This window comes from Scylla paramamosain, chromosome 24, assembly GCF_035594125.1.
Source record: "Scylla paramamosain isolate STU-SP2022 chromosome 24, ASM3559412v1, whole genome shotgun sequence".
Lineage (NCBI taxonomy): Eukaryota > Metazoa > Arthropoda > Malacostraca > Decapoda > Portunidae > Scylla > Scylla paramamosain.
This window is the reverse complement of record NC_087174.1, coordinates 767,455-787,500: the sequence shown is the minus strand read 5'-3', so window position 1 is coordinate 787,500 and position 20,046 is coordinate 767,455. Positions and strand designations below refer to the sequence as shown.

Sequence of the window (20,046 nt, the reverse complement as noted above, 5' to 3'; positions counted from 1 at the left end):
GGAGGTTGTGTACTAGATCACCTCACAATAAGAACATAAGAACATAAGAAATAAGGGAAGCTGCAAGAAGCGACCAGACTTACACGTGGCAGTCCCTGTATGAAATATACCTACCTATTTCCACCTATAATCCCCATCCATAAACCCGTCTAATCTTCTCTTAAAGCTCCCTAATGTCTTAGCACTAACAACAACAACTGTTGTTGTTGTTGTTTTTGTTGTTGTTGTTGTTGTTGTTGTTGTTACGCCTAAGTTCCTGGGGTGTAGTAAGGTGGTCTACGAGACTCCCTTCGCACCAGAGGCCGACAGGACGAAAAGTTTGAATAATATTTGTACAAGTATGAGTGTGTGCTGCTTTGTCTGGGCCACCGCGTGTGGGATTACTGGCCTGGTATACGTATAGACAAATTGTTATTATTATTATTATTATTATTATTATTATTATTATTATTATTATTATTATTATTATTATTATTATTATCATTACTACTACTACTACTACTACTTACAGGTATCATCTGTTGATAGCGTGCGCCAGTACCTCATTGTGGCAGTATGGTTCCGTGTTTTGTGTGCTGCCATACTTCCTGTATCCCGTGTGTGTGTGTGTGTGTGTGTGTGTGTGTGTGTGTGTGTGTGTGTGTGTGTGTGTGTGTGTGTGTGTGTGTGTGTGTGTGTGTGTGTGTGTCTGTGTGTGGCGGCAACATCGTGCTATACTCACCTTCGTCCTGATACGCTTGTTGCCAGGGTTATATAGTAGTGTTCTGAGGACGAACTTGAGGTCCTGGAGCTGTATCGGGAAGAATAGAGGCAGGCGTGAGGCGTTGCGTTAAGCAGGTGATCATTACAACATTAACTTGCTCCACTGTTTTCTCAGGGAAGGTGGGATACGTGAATAAGAATATTGATAAAGGGGAACTGCTGTTGTTATAACATGAAGGACAGCTTGAAGAGAGAGAGAGAGAGAGAGAGAGAGACGCAGATAGGTAACAGGTAATTTACTGTTAGCGCTAACAAGAAAAAAATGAATTAGCGCCATGGGATACACGAGTTTTGATATAAAATACCGTGTGTGGTCAAGTAGATGCCTTTAATATTTCAGGGGGACAGGAACAAAGGAATATCACAAGTGTCTCGGTATTGCGCTAAACATCAACACATAATAGTATTAGTGAGAGCAACAGGGAACACTGGAACAAGAGCTGCAGTAATGACAATGGAAGGCGTGACTAATAAGGGAAGAGGAGAGACAAAAAAGTGTGTAAAATGAAAAAAATAGAAAATCAGAGTCGTGCCATAACTTTAAAGAAAGAGAATTGTAAAGAGAAAGTTGATTTTCATAGAGTTAGCATCAAGAGCTGCATGCGTGACGAAACAGACACACTGGCGTATTACCTTTTCCCTGACGATGTTCGGGGCGTTGCAGAGGTATATGGTGGTCACTAGAGAGTTAAGGGTGAAGGCCAAGGTGAGAATTATATCATATGTAGCCAATTCAGTAATGAAGGACGTGAAAAACAAAGAGAGAATGCACGTAACGACCGAGAAGAGCATGAGTAGAGTGACAGGCACTCCGCAGTACATGTTGGCCAGACGCCCGAGTTCGTGTGCTTGTGTCAGCCTTTCCTTAGCGTCAAGGAGGCGATAGTCGATGTCAGAGAGTCTCGCTGGTTTGTTTACCGAGTGTATCAGGTCTGCCCAGCCACCGCTGTGGTATACTACTTTGGTTCTGAAAACATTTAAAACCTTAGAAGTAATCACTTGATACTCGTATTGATGCCTGAGGTCAGGGTAGTGGGAGGCGTCTCCCAGGCAGGTGTGCAGGGAGGCGTCTCCCAAGCAGGTGTGCAGAGAGGCGATAATACTGTTGTACTCGTTTGTAATCAGAAAAATTATCATTTGTAACAATATTAAAATGTTTGAGCCCATGAGATAGAAAGCTAACTCTTGCATAATTGCAGTGATAACTTTCGTTGACATGAATACTTCATTCTTGAGAACAGTGACGATGATGATCAGTGCACAAGCCAAATTGAAAGTTAATGGAATAATCATAGAAAAAGGAAAATTTGCTCTGGCAGGATCATTGTCCCTTCCACAAAAAATTTTGTAAAACATCTCAATCACTTGTCGGAGAAGCGCTCTCCTGCAGAACACGTACAGCATCAGTGCCGCCATGGTTATCACATCCATGATCTCGTTTATTTTGTAAGCGTAGTATGTGGATTCCATGTGCTGAGGAAATCCAGTTGAGTGATCTTGTGCCAGGTTCCACCAGCCGAGGGCGAAGAAGGAAATCGCTGCCACACCCACCAGTGTCGCCCAGCACGTCCAGAAAGGACTCTTCTGGAAGACTACATGGTCCTCAATGCTGATAAACGAGACGGGGGTTGGTGACTGCTTACCGTCTTCGGGTGGGCTTAGGTGGATCTCTTTAGCTTCCTTGTGAGGCTTTGCTCTGCGCTTTTCAGCGAAGGGAAAGGCTCCAACGAGCCTCATTCCCGCCAGAAGCAGATGGAAGTATGAGGATGGGCTGCCCATTGCGCGCTGTGCCTCCTGTCCTGCCGCTGTGGTTTGCCGCTTGACGTTTGAAGGATGCACAGGCTGATTGCAGAAATTTTACTATGCCAGCACGACTTGCCAGCAGCGGCGTCTTGAACGACGGAGCGGACACTGTAGTTAGCTAGAAACGCTTGACCTCAATTTTTCGCAAAGAACTTGTGTAGATTAACGAGTATAGTATCCTTGTGGTGTGTAACGCGAGAGGCGTGCATCCACCTTCCAGGCGCCCACCACACTGACTGGGCTATTGACTCGAGGCACACGGGAGCCTTCCTGTCTGGACGCGTGATGACACCCTGTGGACGCTTCACTGTATTGCACATTGTCACCATTCATGCATAGAGAGTAGCAGCGATTACTCCTCGTCAAAACTATGCATGTATTTGACTTCTTTTTAGAGGCTACTCTCATCAGCTGTCTTTGTTGTTCTTGAAGCTCTCCACTCGAAGTACTCGTGCTCCGATAATTCGATAAAGGAGAGTGATTAATTCTTTTCATCACTTTTGTTGTAGGAAATTAAAGTGAAATCAACCCGATACTTCCTGCTCCCAGAACCACCCTCCCCAATCTTTTCCCTGCCCAGGAGCTGCTCAGTCCAGCGTTACGTGGAAGCTGCTCATCCCCTGCGCTGCGCTCCACGGTCACGCGCTTCCTCTTCTTGTGAATCACTTACGAGAACATTGTGCTTTTATGCGGCTGACGGCGTGAACGAGGAACACTCCTGTATCGACTGAAGTGTGTTCTGTACAGGTATAACTCTCTCTCTCTCTCTCTCTCTCTCTCTCTCTCTCTCTCTCTCTCTCTCTCTCTCTCTCTCTCTCTCTCTCTCTCTCTCTCTCTCTCTCTCTCTCTCTCTCTCTCTCTCTCTCTCTCTCTCTCTCTCTCTCTCTCTCAAATATTAGTTATGTCTCCACACAATGATGATAATGATGATGAAAACTATGATTTAGTAGTAGCAGTAGTAGTAGTAGTAGTAGTAGTAGTAGTAGTAGTAGTAGTAGTAGTAGTAGTAGTAAAAGTAATAATGATAATGGCAATATTGATAATAATGATAATAGTAATGATGATAATAATAAAAGTAATAGTAATAATAATTTTGCCCGTATAGAACATTTATCAACCTACATTGTTTCTCGCGTCCTCGAGAGAAGGAAATATTGCTCTTTTTTCTTCTCTCCCGCGCTGCATTTTGCAATATGTATTCGCCAGAGAAAAACGTTGGCCAAGACGTGAGAGAAAACGAGAAGAGGGGCCGCTGAAAGAAAGCGTGATGTGGAGATTGAGCAAACACTTGGGAGACAAAGGGGGTCGGGCCGGCTATCAATTTGAGGCCACTTGAGTTAATGAACACATTATTTTTTGTGTTGACTCAGCCATCACCACCACACGCCATTACCACCACCTTATCTCCTCACCTACCCCCACGCTCTCCCTTTTGTTTCCCGCTATTCCCTCCCTCCCTCCCTCCCTCCCTCCCTCCCTCCCTTCCTTCCTTCCTTCCTTCCTTCCTTCCTTCCTTCCTTCCTTCCTTCCTTCTCTCATCTCTCCTTCACAGACAGTCTTCAAAATTTACCCGCGAAAGTCTTTTGTATCTTGCTTCTCCCGGCCACCATTACCAATACTACCACTGCCCACCATTAATGAATTACAGCAGCAGCAGCAGCAAGGATACTAGGAATGTTCACCTATAATTAATATAATTGGAAGGCCTGAAGGCTAGTACACATTTCAGGGTGTAATAGCAACAGCATGACATGAATCTAAATACGAATAATGTTAGATGGAAGGGTAGACGCCAAGGTATGGGAGGCCTCACCAGTCACTGGATTGTTTGAGAAAATGACACTATACAAATATGTGAAGCTTTGTTACATTTCTTCTTGTTGTAAAGGAGTTTTTCAGGAATTGAAAGTTGCATCAGCCTCGCTTTCATGATTTACAAGCCATCATTATTCAGAAGCTTCGGAAAGATGATTATTCTTTCACCAGTCGAGGTCATGCACGTGTCAGCGCTGCACCTGTCACCCTGTCATGCCTCAGCCTCGCACGCCGATCGATCCCTCAAAAAAAGTAATATCACTGTGAAATTCATCCGGTCAGGTATTAATTAACAAACACATGGAAAGGTGAGTGTTGTCCGTACGCACACCTCTTGTCCTACAGAGCCACTCCCTCTCTGCCTCCCATGCTTGCTGGTGTCGTCACTGCCCGCCGCACAGAAAGACGGCTGCGTGGAAATGACTGGTGATTGAGTATGTTACGAGAATGATGCTATTCCCCGCTCCTTTCCAGTGCCTCGTATTGGCGTTAAAATTGTCCATATTGTTTCCTGTTCTTAGGCTTCAATCGAGGCTGCGTGGTGGGAAGTGTTGTGTGTGATGAACGAGGATGCATGGGCCTGGTGCCGCTGTTTATATCCTCCACGTGGCAACAAGAACCGAGAATTGTCTGAATTGTCTGGCGTGGTGGATAAAGAGTATGGCGAAGAAAAGACCGTTTATTTTTTCAACATATATCATGCAGTGTCACAATACAACACGATTACGAAAGTTTGAAGTGAACGATAATGATAATTCTTGTAATGCATTGTTAATATCATTGGTGTTTATATTGTTTCATAGGTACCACCAACACACACACACACACACACACACACACACACACACAGAGAGAGAGAGAGAGAGAGAGAGAGAGAGAGAGAGAGAGAGAGAGAGAGAGAGAGAGAGAGAGAGAGAAGCACAGATCAAGACGTAGATAGCTGAAAGTCGATAAAGAGCCATGGTTGCGAAATATCGATGAGAAGCAGGTAGATACAGACAGGTAGTGGATTAAGCAATGAACATGACAGATGAACAGAGTACCATGAACTAACGTGCGATACTACAAATACAGTCTTTAGTTCTGGGGATGAACTAACACCACACTATTGCTCCTCTGCCTTCCACCTCAAAACATCACACCTGCATACTCTTTCCCAACACACCTGACCATACAATCTCTCACCATACAATCACGTACCATACTCCTATTAACTACCATTATTTTCTCAGTATCAGTATTCGAATCCCACTTTCTATATTCCTCCTCTCCGTCCCTCTCCCTGCATTATACATCTTCCTTGCCTAATGCCCTTAATGACCCAAACCTTATGGCCTTCCTCAGTGCTCCTCTTCAATGCATTTCTCCCGCAGACGTCAATACATTATTTATATTCGTAGTGCAAATAAACGGTCTTTCGGTGGCGTTTATTCTCTCTCTCTCTCTCTCTCTCTCTCTCTCTCTCTCTCTCTCTCTCTCTCTCTCTCTCTCTCTCTCTCTCTCTCTCTCTCTCTCTCTCTCTCTCTCTCTCTCTCTCTCTCTCTCTCTCTCTCTCTCTCTCTCTCTTCACGTCATGTTCTGGAATAACATCCTGCCATCGCTGTCCCATCCTTCCGTTGAGCTGAACTGCAGGAGGATGACGAGGTAGGTCGCCATGAAGCTGATGATCTGAGGCAGAGAGGGGAGAGAGTTAGACGCGTCCTCCAGGCGGGCGTGTAGTTAGCGAAGGGTAAAGAAACATGTTTGTATCAGTGTTCATGTCAAAGTCTACGTGCAAGCTGAGTGAAGGAGAAGTAGGTAGATGTGAAGGTGGTGGTGGTGGTGGTGGTGGTGTTAATATCATTACCGTTGTTAATATCATCACCATATCCAGCGTCACAACAACAACAACAACAACAACAACTACAACAACAACAACAACAACAACAACAACAACAACAACAACAACAACTACTACTACTACTACTACTACTACTACTACTACTACTACTACTACTACTACTACTACTTACTACTACTACTACTACTACTACTACTACTACTACTACTACTACTACTACTACTACTACTACTACTACTACCACCACCACCACCACCACCACCACCACCACTACTACTTGAACACTCCTATGACAGAAAAAAAAAAAAAAAAAAAACAGAAATAGTGCTCTGCGTAGGACTGGTGAAAGGAAGCAGGGCTGACGTGGAGAGGAGCTGGAATGCATTGAGCGAGGCGAGCGTGGGGGCTGCTCACAAATGGCATAATAGGCTTTACTTCTAAGACCTTCACGCCTCGCTGGGGAAAATAATTTAATGACCATACACGGAGGCGGGATGGCGGATCAACAACACAGCCTTCTTCTTCTTCTTCTTCTTCTTCTTCTTCTTCTTCTTCTTCTTCTTCTTCTTCTTCTTCTTTTCTCCTTTATTTATTTTTTTTCTGTTACTGCGTTTGCTACTTTACGGCTTTTTCTATTTTTATTCTAATCGTCTTTTTTTCCTTATTTTGTCCTTCTTCTTTTCCTGCTCTTCCTCCTCCTCCTTGTTCTTGTTCTTCTGTGGATTCTTAAACCAATAACAATAATTCTTCTTCTTCGTCGTCCTCCTCCTTTCCTGACGCAGACAACTGGCCTTCTCTCAGACCGTTCCACACTCTATCTGGATGGCTTTACCTTCGCCACATCCTGCTCTCCCTCCGCCTCGTCAGGGAAGTTAGGTTTACTGCTGACGGGACGAACCATTGCCTTGTCTCCCTCCCCGTTCACCAGTGAGGACAAGATGTACTAGTGAGAAAACTTTAACATAGTACAAGCCTAAGTGACGAAAACGAAAAGCTGTGTGTGTGTATTTTAGATTACTACAAAAAAAGAACTTAGAATCCGTGAATATTGTATGCAACTGGAGGTGATATGCAGTGATTAACACGGAGAAAAGGGGTCTCCTATGGTAGCTTTGTACTGTAGCGTCCATTTAGTGTGATTGATCTCTTCGACTTACGTCCAGCATGCGTGCTCGACCCAGCGTGAACACCCTGCACAGTTCAAATCCCGGCGATTCGTCCATCACCTCCAGCACCTCCCTCAGCTGTGTTGGGTCAGGCCAGTGAGGATCAGGTCAGGTCACGGAGGAGAAAGCAAATACAAAAGGGGTTATGGAACTGGCGATTGATAAAAAAAAAGTTGTTTCACACACACACACACACACACACACACACACACACACACACACACACACACACACACACACACACACACACACACACACACACACACACTTAGCTCACCTCGTTCTTAATCGTGTCGTCGTCCTCCTGGCGAAGCAAAGACCGAATTAGAAGCCTCAGCTCCTCGTCCTGTGAATGATACGTTTTTGTTTTTCTTATGTGTAGTCTTTGTGAGAGAGAGAGAGAGAGAGAGAGAGAGAGAGAGAGAGAGAGAGAGAGAGAGAGAGAGAGAGAGAGAGAGAGAAAAGTGGGGTGGGAGGGTTGTGTCGTGTTTGAGTCCTCAGATTTACGTAATTCAGGCCGTGATGGAAGACAGAGCCGGGACCATCAGCGCCAGTGTCTTCCTCTCTGAGTGGATGGCTAACATTAAAGAAATTTCAATGATCATTATCGCAGCATCTCTTCTCCCGTTTTACTTCTCTCTCAACTGTCCTCTGAATTTCACCAGCTGCTTTATTATTTATTCATTCACTTCGTCCACGTGTTTGTAGTCTGGCTAGAGAAGTCCCCCCCCTAGACTTCACTCTCAAACGGACCCACGTTGTGATACTATAATAGACAAGACGCTCACGAGTCCTTAGTAATGTTATTAAGGGGGTCTGATTAGAGGGAAGCGGCTTCAGAATACCAGAATGACAAGCATGAGACGCCGCCTGTGTGCTTTATCCATCCCCCCCCCAAGTGTTTCATAGCTGTTGCGATTGGAGAATTTCATGATAATATTACTTGATCTTGAGTCCAAAACAAGTGCGTGTACTTCATTCAACAATTGCATTAAACAAGAGAACCAGTAGTTTGCATGGACTGATTAGCTCATTTGAATTATTTAACGACAATCTGAGGCACAAAGTAAATCTGGTTCTTTGTACTAATAATGGGCATTACGTGTATACCTGGCGGCCTCACCTGTGTCTGCAGGAGGACTGGCAGGTTGGAGAGCAGAATCTGAGGCAGTACACCGATCAAGAAGTAGGACACGGACATGATTCGCATTGCGGTGGTCATGAAGTACATGTATGAGAGGTAGAAGCAGGCCAGGATACTGTACACGACGGAGGTGAGCATGATGAGCGTGATGGGCAGCCCTAGGTAGCGGTTCAGGGCGTAGTGAAGGAGGTGCATTTGTGACAGAGTTCGTCGGCAGTCCTTCGCGATCCTTTTCAAGTCTTCGCTGACCTTGTTTGCCTTGTTTGCTCGCCTGTGTGTGGCGACGTCGCTCTCTGTATCTGGAGGCTGGACGCTGGCCTCACCTTCGTACATTTTCAAGATAATCTTATGTATGTTGACGTCCTCGCGTACATCCAGCCTTGAACACGCCCCTACTAGCTGCCTTTTGATTCTCTCGAATATGACGCAGAAAAGCAAAATCACCGTGTATAGGTAGGCTATTACGAAACAGTTAATCAGCAGGTACAGTATAGTCTCGATGTACTGAGTAATCACATAGAAAATGTATCCACAAATACCATTATAGGTGAGGTAATAGACATAGGAGGTGAGGACGATGCAGTTCCCTCCCAGGAACAGCACGCCGCTCACCGCCACCCACAAGTCTGTTAAGAGTGTGGCAGGGCGGCGCCTCGAGACGGGCATCAGGTCCAGATATTGGTTCACTGTCTCCACCGCGCTGGAGGAGCTGGCCAGCAGATAGACTTCCGTCACCAGCACTGTCAGAGCCGTAATCATTTCACGCACTTTGTTGGCCACCATCAGTGTCGTGGGCCAGCTGCTGTAGCGAGTGTTTACTCTTTGAACTTCAAACAATACTAAGGTCACATAACACACCAAGATGAGCCCCAGGCACCACGCCCACACCCGCCAGCCAACTCTGGCCTGGTAACGAGGGGGCCTTTCCGCCGAGGCCCGTCGGTGCCCCGCCTCTGACGCGTGCATTTGAGTGTACACCTGAGTCACGGTCTTCATATATTCATTATTCTCCCTTCGCTGGTATGGAAAGCCTCCCACCAGCCTCAGCAAGAACAGCGACAACTGTAAACGCCTGCAGTTCTCCATGGTCACTGTTTGGCGTGGCGGGGACTGGCGCTGCTGCTGCGGCCGCTGCTACTCTTGTTCTGTCACCTGGCACGCGGCACTCGGCGGCCCGGCCAAGGATCAACACCTGCCTCCCATTATCTAATGGAGGTGACTTGGAAGCAATAGAGAGAAAATCAATAGACAAGTGTGGAGAGAGAAAGGAGAGTGCGTTCATATAGTACGGGAGTGTGTGCGTGTGTATGTTTATCAGTGTGAATATCAGACTCGATATATTATATGTTTGTTTATCCTTTTTTGACATTTTATATTCCTCGATGGTTTATTACAACGATGGAGAGACCTGAGTGTCGCGACACCTTGGTCACCGGTGTGAGTGAATGGCACAGGAGATGGACTTGACACTGAAGAATCTCTCTCTCTCTCTCTCTCTCTCTCTCTCTCTCTCTCTCTCTCTCTCTCTCCCTCTCTCTCTCATCTCTCTCTCTCTCTCTCTCTCTCTCTCTCTCTCTCTCTCTCTCTCTCTCTCTCTCTCTCTCAAACACACACACACACACACACACACACACACACACACACACACACACACACACACACACACTCAAACACACACACACACACACACACACACACACACACACACACACACACACACACACACACACACACACACACACACACACACACACACACACACACACACACACACACACACACACACACACCTGGGCCTTGGGCGGCGGCAAGGCAAGTCATACCAAATATTTACTCACTTGATTAACTTTCCTTTTTGTGCCGTTGAGAGGAAGTCGGAAGAGGGTGCGAGGGGCGTTGCAGAGAGGGGGAGTCTGCGAAGGAGCAGCTGATGGGGCTTTCACCTCCATTATTCTCTGTTATTTTTGCTATGTTTGTCTGTCTTAGTGTGTGTGTGTGTGTGTGTGTGTGTGTGTGTGTGTGTGTGTGTGTGTGTGTGTGTGTGTGTGTGTGTGTGTTCCTATCCCGTTTATCTTTTCCTGTGTATTCTGGTCGTCGTGCGTCAGTCGTCGCGCCTTGCCGCCCTCGTGTCTTCCTGCCTGCGTGAGTGTGTCGCTTTTATCTCTCCGCCCCTCACTCTTACTTCATCCGGATTATCAACTCCGCGGAAGTCTTTATCTTTACTCCGCGTGGTTTTCTCTCGTATTTGGCCTTTTTTTTTCGCGTCTCATTATAAGCAAGTATATTATTAAGTTGCGTTAGGTGACACAGTCTGCATCACCGCCACGTTCGGCATTATTGGGTCTCTAACTTTGCCTGGAGCGTCGCGTGAGTGCGTTTCCATTCCTGATGAATTTTGTATACGTTTCGACTTTCCATGTCCTTTGGGAGTGCCGCTAAAAGGCATTCTCATGTTGACTTTTCATGTTGTTCTTGTGAGTAAATAGTGCTTATGCTGGTGTCTGTGGATCACGCATGAGGGGCCGCTCTCTCTCACTACACTGCCATGACCGATCAGCGGAGGTTTGAATATTTTAGTTTTCCATTGACTGACTCAGTGTTTCTTATATTTGCGTAACGTTTTCAGGTCATTCGGCTTCATAATTGATGGATATATGTCATGTAGGTGCAATTATCATTCTTTTCTAAAATTTATGTGGTTAATGGATACCTGTCTACTTATCTACCTGCCTACTCACACACGCACACACACACACACACACACACACACACACACACACACACACACACACACACACACACACACACACACACACACACACACACACACACACACACACACACACACACACACACACACACACACACACACACACACACACACACACACACACACACAGGAAGTAGGTCTCCCGGCACCTTAAGGTAAATCACGTGTGAGAAGGAAAAAATAGAATATACGTCAAGATTTTGTGAGCTTCCCTCGAGGCTTGGCAGGAAACTCAGCGTTCTGCGTCGTTACTGCCTTATAAAAGCTCGTCGTTAAGGCTGATTGCAGGCACGCCAGGCCAGGATAACCGCCCGTCAGGACCAGAGTTGTTTTTTCTCCCAAGCTGAGCCCACGTGTCGAGTAAAGATGGGAAGGATCCTTGTAGGTCTGCGAGATCCAGTAAGCTGGGGAACATTTTGTACGTTACTTCAAGCTTAAGCCATGGCGTTGGAAATCTAAAATCTAAAATAAAGTCACAAATAAGTCACTGAAGTATTCACGCAGCTAATCATCCGTTTAATCGATCAGTCAAATGTTCAGCCAGTCAGTTACCTAAATGTTCTGCCACTGTCTAGACAAGCTCACAGTCAACCAGTTAGCTAAATATTCAGAGAGTCGGCGCAACAAATTATAAGCCAATTGACGAACAAAGGATTGCAGTAGTATCCATGGTAACTGCCTTACTGAAGTTGCTAACTGCACACCTCCTCACCTTGCGCTGCCTCGCTGCACAAGACTTTCTTTTCTATTCATTTTCACCTTCCTTTCAGAATTCCTCTCATCCCATTCACTGGTAAATTCTGGAAATCTTTACCTTTCTCTGTTTCCTCGTCCTGCCTGAGACTTGCGCGCCTCCAGAACTAGAATATCAAGGTCGTCCTTGAAATAAATTGTCCATCTTTTACAATATTTGGGATTCTGGAAGTTAGTAGGCTTTATATATATATATATATATATATATATATATATATATATATATATATATATATATATATATATATATATATATATGTATATATTTTTTTTTATATCTTTGTCCTCTTTGGCATATACAAGAGTCAGCTAACCAACGTGTCACACAATCAAAATAAGGACATATTCATCCATTTATTTAAAATATTTTCTCCAGCTTTTCAGTCATTCACGTGGTAAGATGATTAACAAACTCCAAACGCCAGCATTGCGATGACCCGTCCGGTCATACACGAGTCCAGGCGCCGCCTAACCAAGCTCCCATTGAAACAGCCGCCACCAACATATTACTGAGTTAAATAATATGACGCGCGCTTCACCAGTGGCGCTTGCCGACAGTCATATGGATGCCATTAGGTAAATTATGTAATCGTATCGTTTGTCTTCATAAAAATCAGTTCAGTTAATTAACAAGATGATTGAAAATATCTTCATTACAAAAATTTAGGGACATGGCAAAACGTTATGATTGCAACCGATCAGTTGTCCCGGCGACAGCAGGAAGGAGACAGGGGGACGTGGCATCTAGATCAGCGTAGCCTAAGGCGATTATAGCTGGCCCACCAGACAGCCAGCCAATAAAATGTCCTGCTTAGTTGCCCACCAAAACAACCATCCAACCAAGAAGCAAACCGTCAAGTCTGGCAACCTGCCGTCCATCTGTCTTGCCAGCTGGCAGCACCACAGGAAAAGAAGAGGCAGCGAGGAGGTGGAGGCTGAGAAAGAAGAGCAGGAGAAAGGAGAAGGAAGAGATGGAGGAGGAGGAGGAGGAGGAGGAGAAGGAGGAGGGGGAGGAGGAGGAGGAGCGGGAACAGGAGGAGGAGGAGGAGGAGGTGGTTAACTTTACGGTTATGCTGCCTGGACGAGCCGCCTTATGGGGGTGTGAGGGTCGTCAGTCTGGCCTGAAGTAGAGTTGTGGGGCCACGCTCTCGGCCACGCTCGGCAAGGAGAAAAGTGAGACTCCGGTCCCGCGGCGGACATTTCGTCGGCTACAGGTGAGGCAGGATGCGTGCTGGAGCTCGTTTATCGCTGCGACCTGTGATGGGTTGGCCGCTGAGGCTGTGCGTTAGGCTGTGGTGTGTGCTGTGGTGCTTTCTTAGGGATCATGCTGTGCTGCTCTGCGCTGTGATGCGGTTATTGATTACACTGTGTACTTACTGTGTGTGGTGTTCTTGCTGTATGTTGTGTTGCGGCAGAGCTGTGTTGTATTGCAGGTGTGTTGTGCTTTGCTGGCGTGTTGTGTCTTGTGTTGCACTGTGGTGGGATAGGGGTGTTGTGTTTTGTTCAGTGTTACATCCATATTTTATATATGAACACTGCACACACGCACACACACACACACACACACACACACACACACACACACACACACACACAAGAACACCTGCGCTGAAAGTTACATTACCCAGAGAGAGAGAGAGAGAGAGAGGAGAGAGAGAGAGAGAAAGAGAGAGAGAGAGAGAGAGAGAGAGAGAGAATCCTCGACATAAATTCACAAGACGCTCAAATGGGACAAAGGAACGAGGCAGGAATAGTGTTGTGTCTGCCGCCGCTCTTGTCCATCAGTCGCCGCCGTGGAGAATCGACTTTTATCGCCAAGCTGTCGAGATACATCCAGGATTACCATATGGACTCCTGCCTTGGCTTTGCGCTCCTTTATCCTCTCATTAAGGAGACGAAGCACCCTCCTCCTCCTCCTCATCCTCCTCATCCTCCTCCTCCTCCTCCGCCTCCTCCTCCTCCTCCTCCTCTTCAACATGCACATCGTGTCTTTGCGCTGCTGGTGCTGTTATTGGCGTTGTATATATATATTTTTTTGTATGCTTTCGAATTATTCCAGTGCTTGTATTAGATCACTCCCCTTTCTTGATAACAGAGAGAGAGAGAGAGAGAGAGAGAGAGAGAGAGAGAGAGAGAGAGAGAGAGAGAGAGAGAGAGAGAGAGAGAGAGAGAGAGAGAGAGAGAGAGAGAGAGAGAGAAAGAGAGAGAGAGAGAGAGAGAGAGAGAGAGAGAGAGAGAGAGAGAGAGTCTCCTAAATACAGCATGGAGCCAGGTCAATGATGTCACAGTATAAGATGATGGTGGACTGGTTCTGGAGTCTTTAATGATTACTTAAGATATTCAACATGTGTTTACTATTCTCCTCGCATACTTTTAATTCTCCTGGGTGTATTTGATCTGGTCTCTTTCAGTCTACCCCCTGCTCTGCAATCTCCTTAGTTATAGGAATATATACCAGTTTGTCATTATCCCCTCTCCTCTGGAAAACTGGCTTGCTTTAATGGCTATCTTGCATGCTTTTCTGGGTGAGAAAACAGTTGAAAAGATAGTCGTTTATAATTCCATTCATCTCTTCAGAATTAACGCTCAATTAGATGTCTTTAATGAACTAACTTATTCTCATTAGAGGCATTTTTGTATTATCAAGATGTGGAAGAGCATCACGTAATTATTGACCTTTCTATTTTTTACATATTTAACGAACAGGAAGCCGCAGGAAACCTCATGAAGAGTGCAGGGCCGGAGTGTCACTTGGGCAGTGTTATGAAATAAGGGGCTTTCATGATGCAGGCCATGGGATCGAGGTAATGACACGAGAGATGTGGAACCTGACTCTCTGCGTAAGAGTATTTGCGGTTTTCAAGTATCGCCCTCTTTCACTGTTATTGATGGCTGTCTCTGAGGTGGCATTTTTATCCTCTCCGTCACCACCAGTGCGGCGGACTTTGCTAACGTGGCAGTTAATTTTCCACTCAGGATTAAAGAATTAAGCTGAAGAGAACCGTTTCCGCCATCTACTGGCAAAACACGTACATGATCAGGATACCGAACACTAACCTTGCTTGGAATATGTTTGAATTAATTCGGCGCCTGGACTGCCGCTTGCTGGTAGGTTTTCCAGTGATTTTGTGGCGAAATGTCGAACGGTATTCCATGTTCTGCTGATAATCTGTCTAATGTCGCGATATTGGTTAGAAAATGCAGCATTCTGTTGTGATGCGAATGATAGACACACCAGTTCCTCCTCCTCTGCTGTTGTGATATGAATATTTCGGGAATCTCTTTGCGTCGCATTAAGCTGGGTCATCCCTGGCGTATTCAGCCAATCCGCGCAGCTCGCCATAAGACTCGGGGCTTGCTGCGGCGTAGCGAGGCGGCTCGTGCACATTTATGATGCTTCTTGACGCCGTGAATTCATGATAACGCACAAGAAAGGAGTGGAGGTCGTGGAACACCTGCTTGGTTTAACACTGTATGACCATAACGAAGCACCAAATGGGAATATGACATAAGAACGAGAAAATAAGAGAAGCTGCAAGAAGCCATCAGACTGTGTGTGTTATCCTACCTACCTGTCATTTCTTCCATCACACATCACAGAGATGGCGTCCACGTAATCCTCTCCCCGGCGCTCCTCCTCCTTGTCTTGGCGAGACGTGGCCATCAGCTGCCCGTGAAGTGTATGGCCGCATTGTGCCTCGTGTTTTGATGTGGGCGCGTGATTGGGACGTGATGGGGACGGCGGCGTGTTCACAAAATCATACTAACGAGGTATTGTGTTCCTGTGACGCTCCCATGCCGCTCCTTGGCTGAGGGAGGAACTGTAGCACCGGCTGTGAGTCCCTGTCAGGCCTCAGCTGCTCGTCACTGCGGTGGAAAACTCGTGTTTTACTTCCTTATTTATGCCACAAATAGAGAAAGGGCAGCGGTGCAACTTCACCGGAAAAAAATGAGAGAATAAAATGCTTATCCGTCAATCCAAATACGATAAGATATACGCTTGCTTTGTTTTCAATTTGGTTTGAAGTTAACAGTTTTACGAACAATTTGACAGAGCTGGTATTGCATTGGTGCGTTTGGCACATCTGACCATGAAACGCATAAACGAAATATTGATATTGTTTTGTTTCACACAGCAGCCAGTATGTAGAATTAAACGCTAAGTTATAATGCTATTTGTATATACATAAAACAGACGATTTTATGAAAGGACTCCACTATATCTATGTATCAACAATACTAAGAAAGGATTATGTATAAAATGCTCTATTGATTTTATTCATAAATAAATTTCTTCAATTTGTAGCCTGACTAAAGAGCCAAAGGGAATTTATTGCGGTGTTGAGTAATTCCCTCAGACCCCAGCAGGCCAGCGAGGCCCGCCACGGGAGGCCACTGCGATAGTAAGCCTCGGAAATTCATGACTGAGTGATAAACAAATGAGCAAATAGATGAGTAAATGAACAGGAATAGCCGTAATGCTCTCAAATTCAGTACACACACACACACACACACACACACACACACACACACACACACACACACACACACACACACACACACACACACACACACACACACACACACACACACACACACACACACACACACACACACACACACGCGTACACTCAACCAAGGCCTGTCTTCATAAGTAGTGTGGTAAGCACGTTTGGGTGTCACGCTACATTCTCCTTCCACAGCATTCCGATGAGGCACAATGCTCCGCCACACTCCCCGCAGGATGAAGGCGCGTGGCATTTGACCATACCTTTACGCAACAATCGTCGCTTTTCATCTGCCCGAGTGTTCATTCATTCACCACAAGGATACTGTTGCAATACTTATAAAAGAAAGTATTTTTACTATTTTACGGAGGTAGAATAATGGTTTTCACACTCATTCTCCCCGCGGTGGTTTTCCTGTTCATCTGTTTCGCAATTATTTTCTCTAACGATTTTTTCTTCGACAAATTGACAAAACGATATCAACCCTTTTATTTTGTGCTGATTCACTGAAAACTGATTATGAGCGCATGGCGGCGGTCACCTCGCTGCGTGACGAGTGAGTGTGTGTGTGTGTGGTGGGAGTAGGAGTGGTGTATGTGTTAGGATACTTCCACATATGTAAATAAGTTAACTAATTTTCCGGTGATGCAATGCTCATATTTAGTCACCATATCGCACAGTCTTCGTGTAACCGGAAAGGGAAGAACACACCTTAGTTGAAGAGAAATAGCTTCCTCTAATGGTAACAGGACTAATTTCTGTAACAGAACGATGACTGATTTCTGATAGAGTAACTGCAGCTGTTATCTTCCCTGAGACTTTTCAGGGTCAACATAAGTCATGCCTCGTGCCGCACCTCGTGTTAGGACAGAGCAGTGAGGCAGGCAGACCCCTGTGGAGAGAAGTCTTAGGAGTCACTCTTGCTCTTCTCGCTCAGCGCCGCCTGGTGAGGGGAGGCAGGTCAGTGTGACGCAGGTGGGCGCTACTTTCCCTGCGTGGCGGCGGAGTTGCGCGGAATTGCACTTCGTCTGGTGGAAATCGTGCATCCTCTTCCGGGCAGGTTGATTTGTGCTGATGAGATTGTAAATAAGTGAGCCTCGGACCCTCTTTGATCTGTGTGTGTGTGTGTGTGTGTGTGTGTGTGTGTGTGTGTGTGTGTGTGTGTGTGTGTGTGTGTGTGTGTGTGTGTGTGTGTGTGTGTGTGTGTGTTGCAGTCTCCCCTTCTCTCATCTCATGCAGCAGTACATCTTTCAATGTAATATTTCCATTGCGGAGGAAATCTACGCACAAACTTTTTTAATCGATACTTTGCTCCACAAACCTCGGAACGCACTGTAAATATGAAACAAAGCAACATTGACTTCATATTATGATAAGGTTGAAGGGAACGTTGTTGACCTGAAACGTTACACTTTATCCTTTTAATAGATAAAAATTCAACCTTTCTGCTTTTTTTTTTTTTTTTTTATCTTTTTCTGCGGCGCAAGAAGATCAGCGGGCGGACGTAACATTACCACCAAGGCGCGGCAGAGGCGGCCTTTGATGGCGGTGTTTTCAAGCCTCGCCACCAACAATACCTCCACTAACGAACACGCTTGCAGTTTTATCGACGCCGGTCCCTGTCGTTTGTGGGGGAAGCTCCGTTAAAATCAAGTGCTCGGTGGTAACATATATTGTCTCTGCTTGTTTTTTTTTTTTTTTATTATTATCCGTTTAGTGATTAATTTTCATTGTTAGAATTACATGCATGTGAAGACGTGGAGCTGGCGTACTGCTAGAAACGCGTCATACTGTGTCTCCGTGAAGTATGATTGATTTTTTCACGCTAAAAAGCCATCTTCACAGAGTACTTTATGTGCGGAAGTTTAGTGTGATAGATGAAGCTTCACAAAGGATAACTGTGGAAAAGAAGAAAGAAAATCCTTAAATTCCATGAATAATTAACAAAGAGAAAATTGATGAGAAATAACAACTTTCCTCCATAAGACATTATATAACTTTGCGGTAAGAATTTACGCTTTTCTCCTCTCTCCTAAAACACCTTTACCTGTCGATTACAAACTCTCGTGACCCGTGAGAAAAAAAAATTGTATTACAGTATATATATATTATTCATACTCTTCTTTTTGTCGTCTTGTTCTGCGCATTGTTGTTTTTCGTTTTCTTTTTACTTTCTTTCCTCTTCCTGCTAGTATTATTGTAAGAAACTGGACATGAGAATCCAGACGGAAAGGCAAACAGAATGAACCACGAACAAGGTCCCAGGAGGCAGCCACATCATAGTGCAAGAAAACAAGAAAATAAAGTTAATAAAGAGAGAGAGAGAGAGAGAGAGAGAGAGAGAGAGAGAGAGAGAGAGAGAGAGAGAGAGAGAGAGAGAGAGAGAGAACTAAAGATCAGAAAATACAGAAAGTAACAAAACACCCGCAGGAAAGAAAAAAAAAGATGAATAAATGAAATAATCTCACTAACTACCAACATTTTTATCCCTCCAAACAAAACATACACATAAATGGAGATGTCAAGAAAATTACCTGGTGGAATTAGCTCTTGATAATGAAGCGGCGCAGCGTCTGGTTGGGTTTGGAAACATCAAGATGGAACTAATGGCCTCTCGACTCCCATTTCCTGATCGCATTTAACATGATCTTCTTTGAGCACTCCTCCAGGGCCCCACTTCTAAGGTTAACAAGGTTGCCCATTAAACTTCGCGATTTAGTCGCCGAAGTTAAGAGAATCTGGCCCGGCGGGAAGATGCGGTCATTGAGAGAGAGAGAGAGAGAGAGAGAGAGAGAGAGAGAGAGAGAGAGAGAGAGAGTTTACTTGACCGGCAGCAATTCAATTATTTCTTCGCCTGATTATTTGATCGAAGGAAAAGAAAAGAAAATGAAAACAAGCTTTACACAAACGTTTTCTGTTGAACGCTTCCCGAAGGAGGGACTCGACAAAGTGCTCTCGGGACCCGGCCTCTGTGTGCATATGAAAACGCTAAACAAACGCCGAGTAAACGTTCCCAAACTCCGCGGACTGACTTTCTCCAGACGCGACTCACAAAACTCGGCGAAACGTTTAAGATTTTTCCTCCCCTCAGGCTGGGAAGTAATTAGGACGAACGTTTCTTGTCCTTAGTCTTCGCGTCATTTGTGCTTGAAGTCTGCCTGAATGACATCATAGAGTTTCAGTTTACCAAGATTTCATAATATATTCTCTCTCTCTCTCTCTCTCTCTCTCTCTCTCTCTCTCTCTCTCTCTCTCTCTCTCTCTCTCTCTCTCTCTCTCTCACCATGACTATGTTTTAAGGTCAAAGAGATGATCAGGCGGGTTTTCAGTAATGTTTTTCCTGTTCATAATATAGAAATGCTGTTAATCTGTCACTAGAATCATAAAAAAACACCCTTAAAAACCCGTGTAGCTTCAACAAGAGCCTTTAGGATGAGTATTTCTCCTGTTCATAATGTAGATATCTTGTTAATCTGTCACAGAAC

At 45.2% G+C, this 20,046-nt stretch overlaps 1 protein-coding gene and 1 long non-coding RNA gene across 2 annotated transcripts in view; one reads left to right on the top strand and one right to left on the bottom strand.

Annotated features, from left to right (window-relative positions):
- LOC135112553 (uncharacterized) overlaps nucleotides 1-20,046 on the top strand; it is a 68,373-nt gene that overhangs the window by 23,739 nt on the left and 24,588 nt on the right. The gene's annotated exons all lie outside the window — the stretch shown is intronic.
- Nucleotides 5,869-9,819, bottom strand: LOC135112926 (uncharacterized). Its single transcript, XM_064027883.1, has 4 exons — nucleotides 8,510-9,819; nucleotides 7,664-7,732; nucleotides 7,378-7,464; nucleotides 5,869-6,048 (listed from the first exon to the last, which is right to left on the bottom strand). Exons 1-4 carry the CDS (start codon nucleotides 9,614-9,616, stop codon nucleotides 5,947-5,949), a joined length of 1,365 nt encoding a protein of 454 aa, XP_063883953.1. The 5' UTR covers nucleotides 9,617-9,819; the 3' UTR covers nucleotides 5,869-5,946.

Excerpts from the sequence above, each read along its gene's own strand:
- LOC135112926 (XM_064027883.1), bottom strand. The coding sequence starts at position 9,616 with ATGGAGAACTGCAGGCGTTTACAGTTGTCGCTGTTCTTGCTGAGGCTG. Across the intron at positions 7,733-8,509 it reads CAGTCCTCCTGCAGACACAG|GACGAGGAGCTGAGGCTTCT; the intron begins GTGAGGCCGCCA and ends TATCATTCACAG. Across the intron at positions 7,465-7,663 it reads ACGACACGATTAAGAACGAG|CTGAGGGAGGTGCTGGAGGT; the intron begins GTGAGCTAAGTG and ends GACCCAACACAG.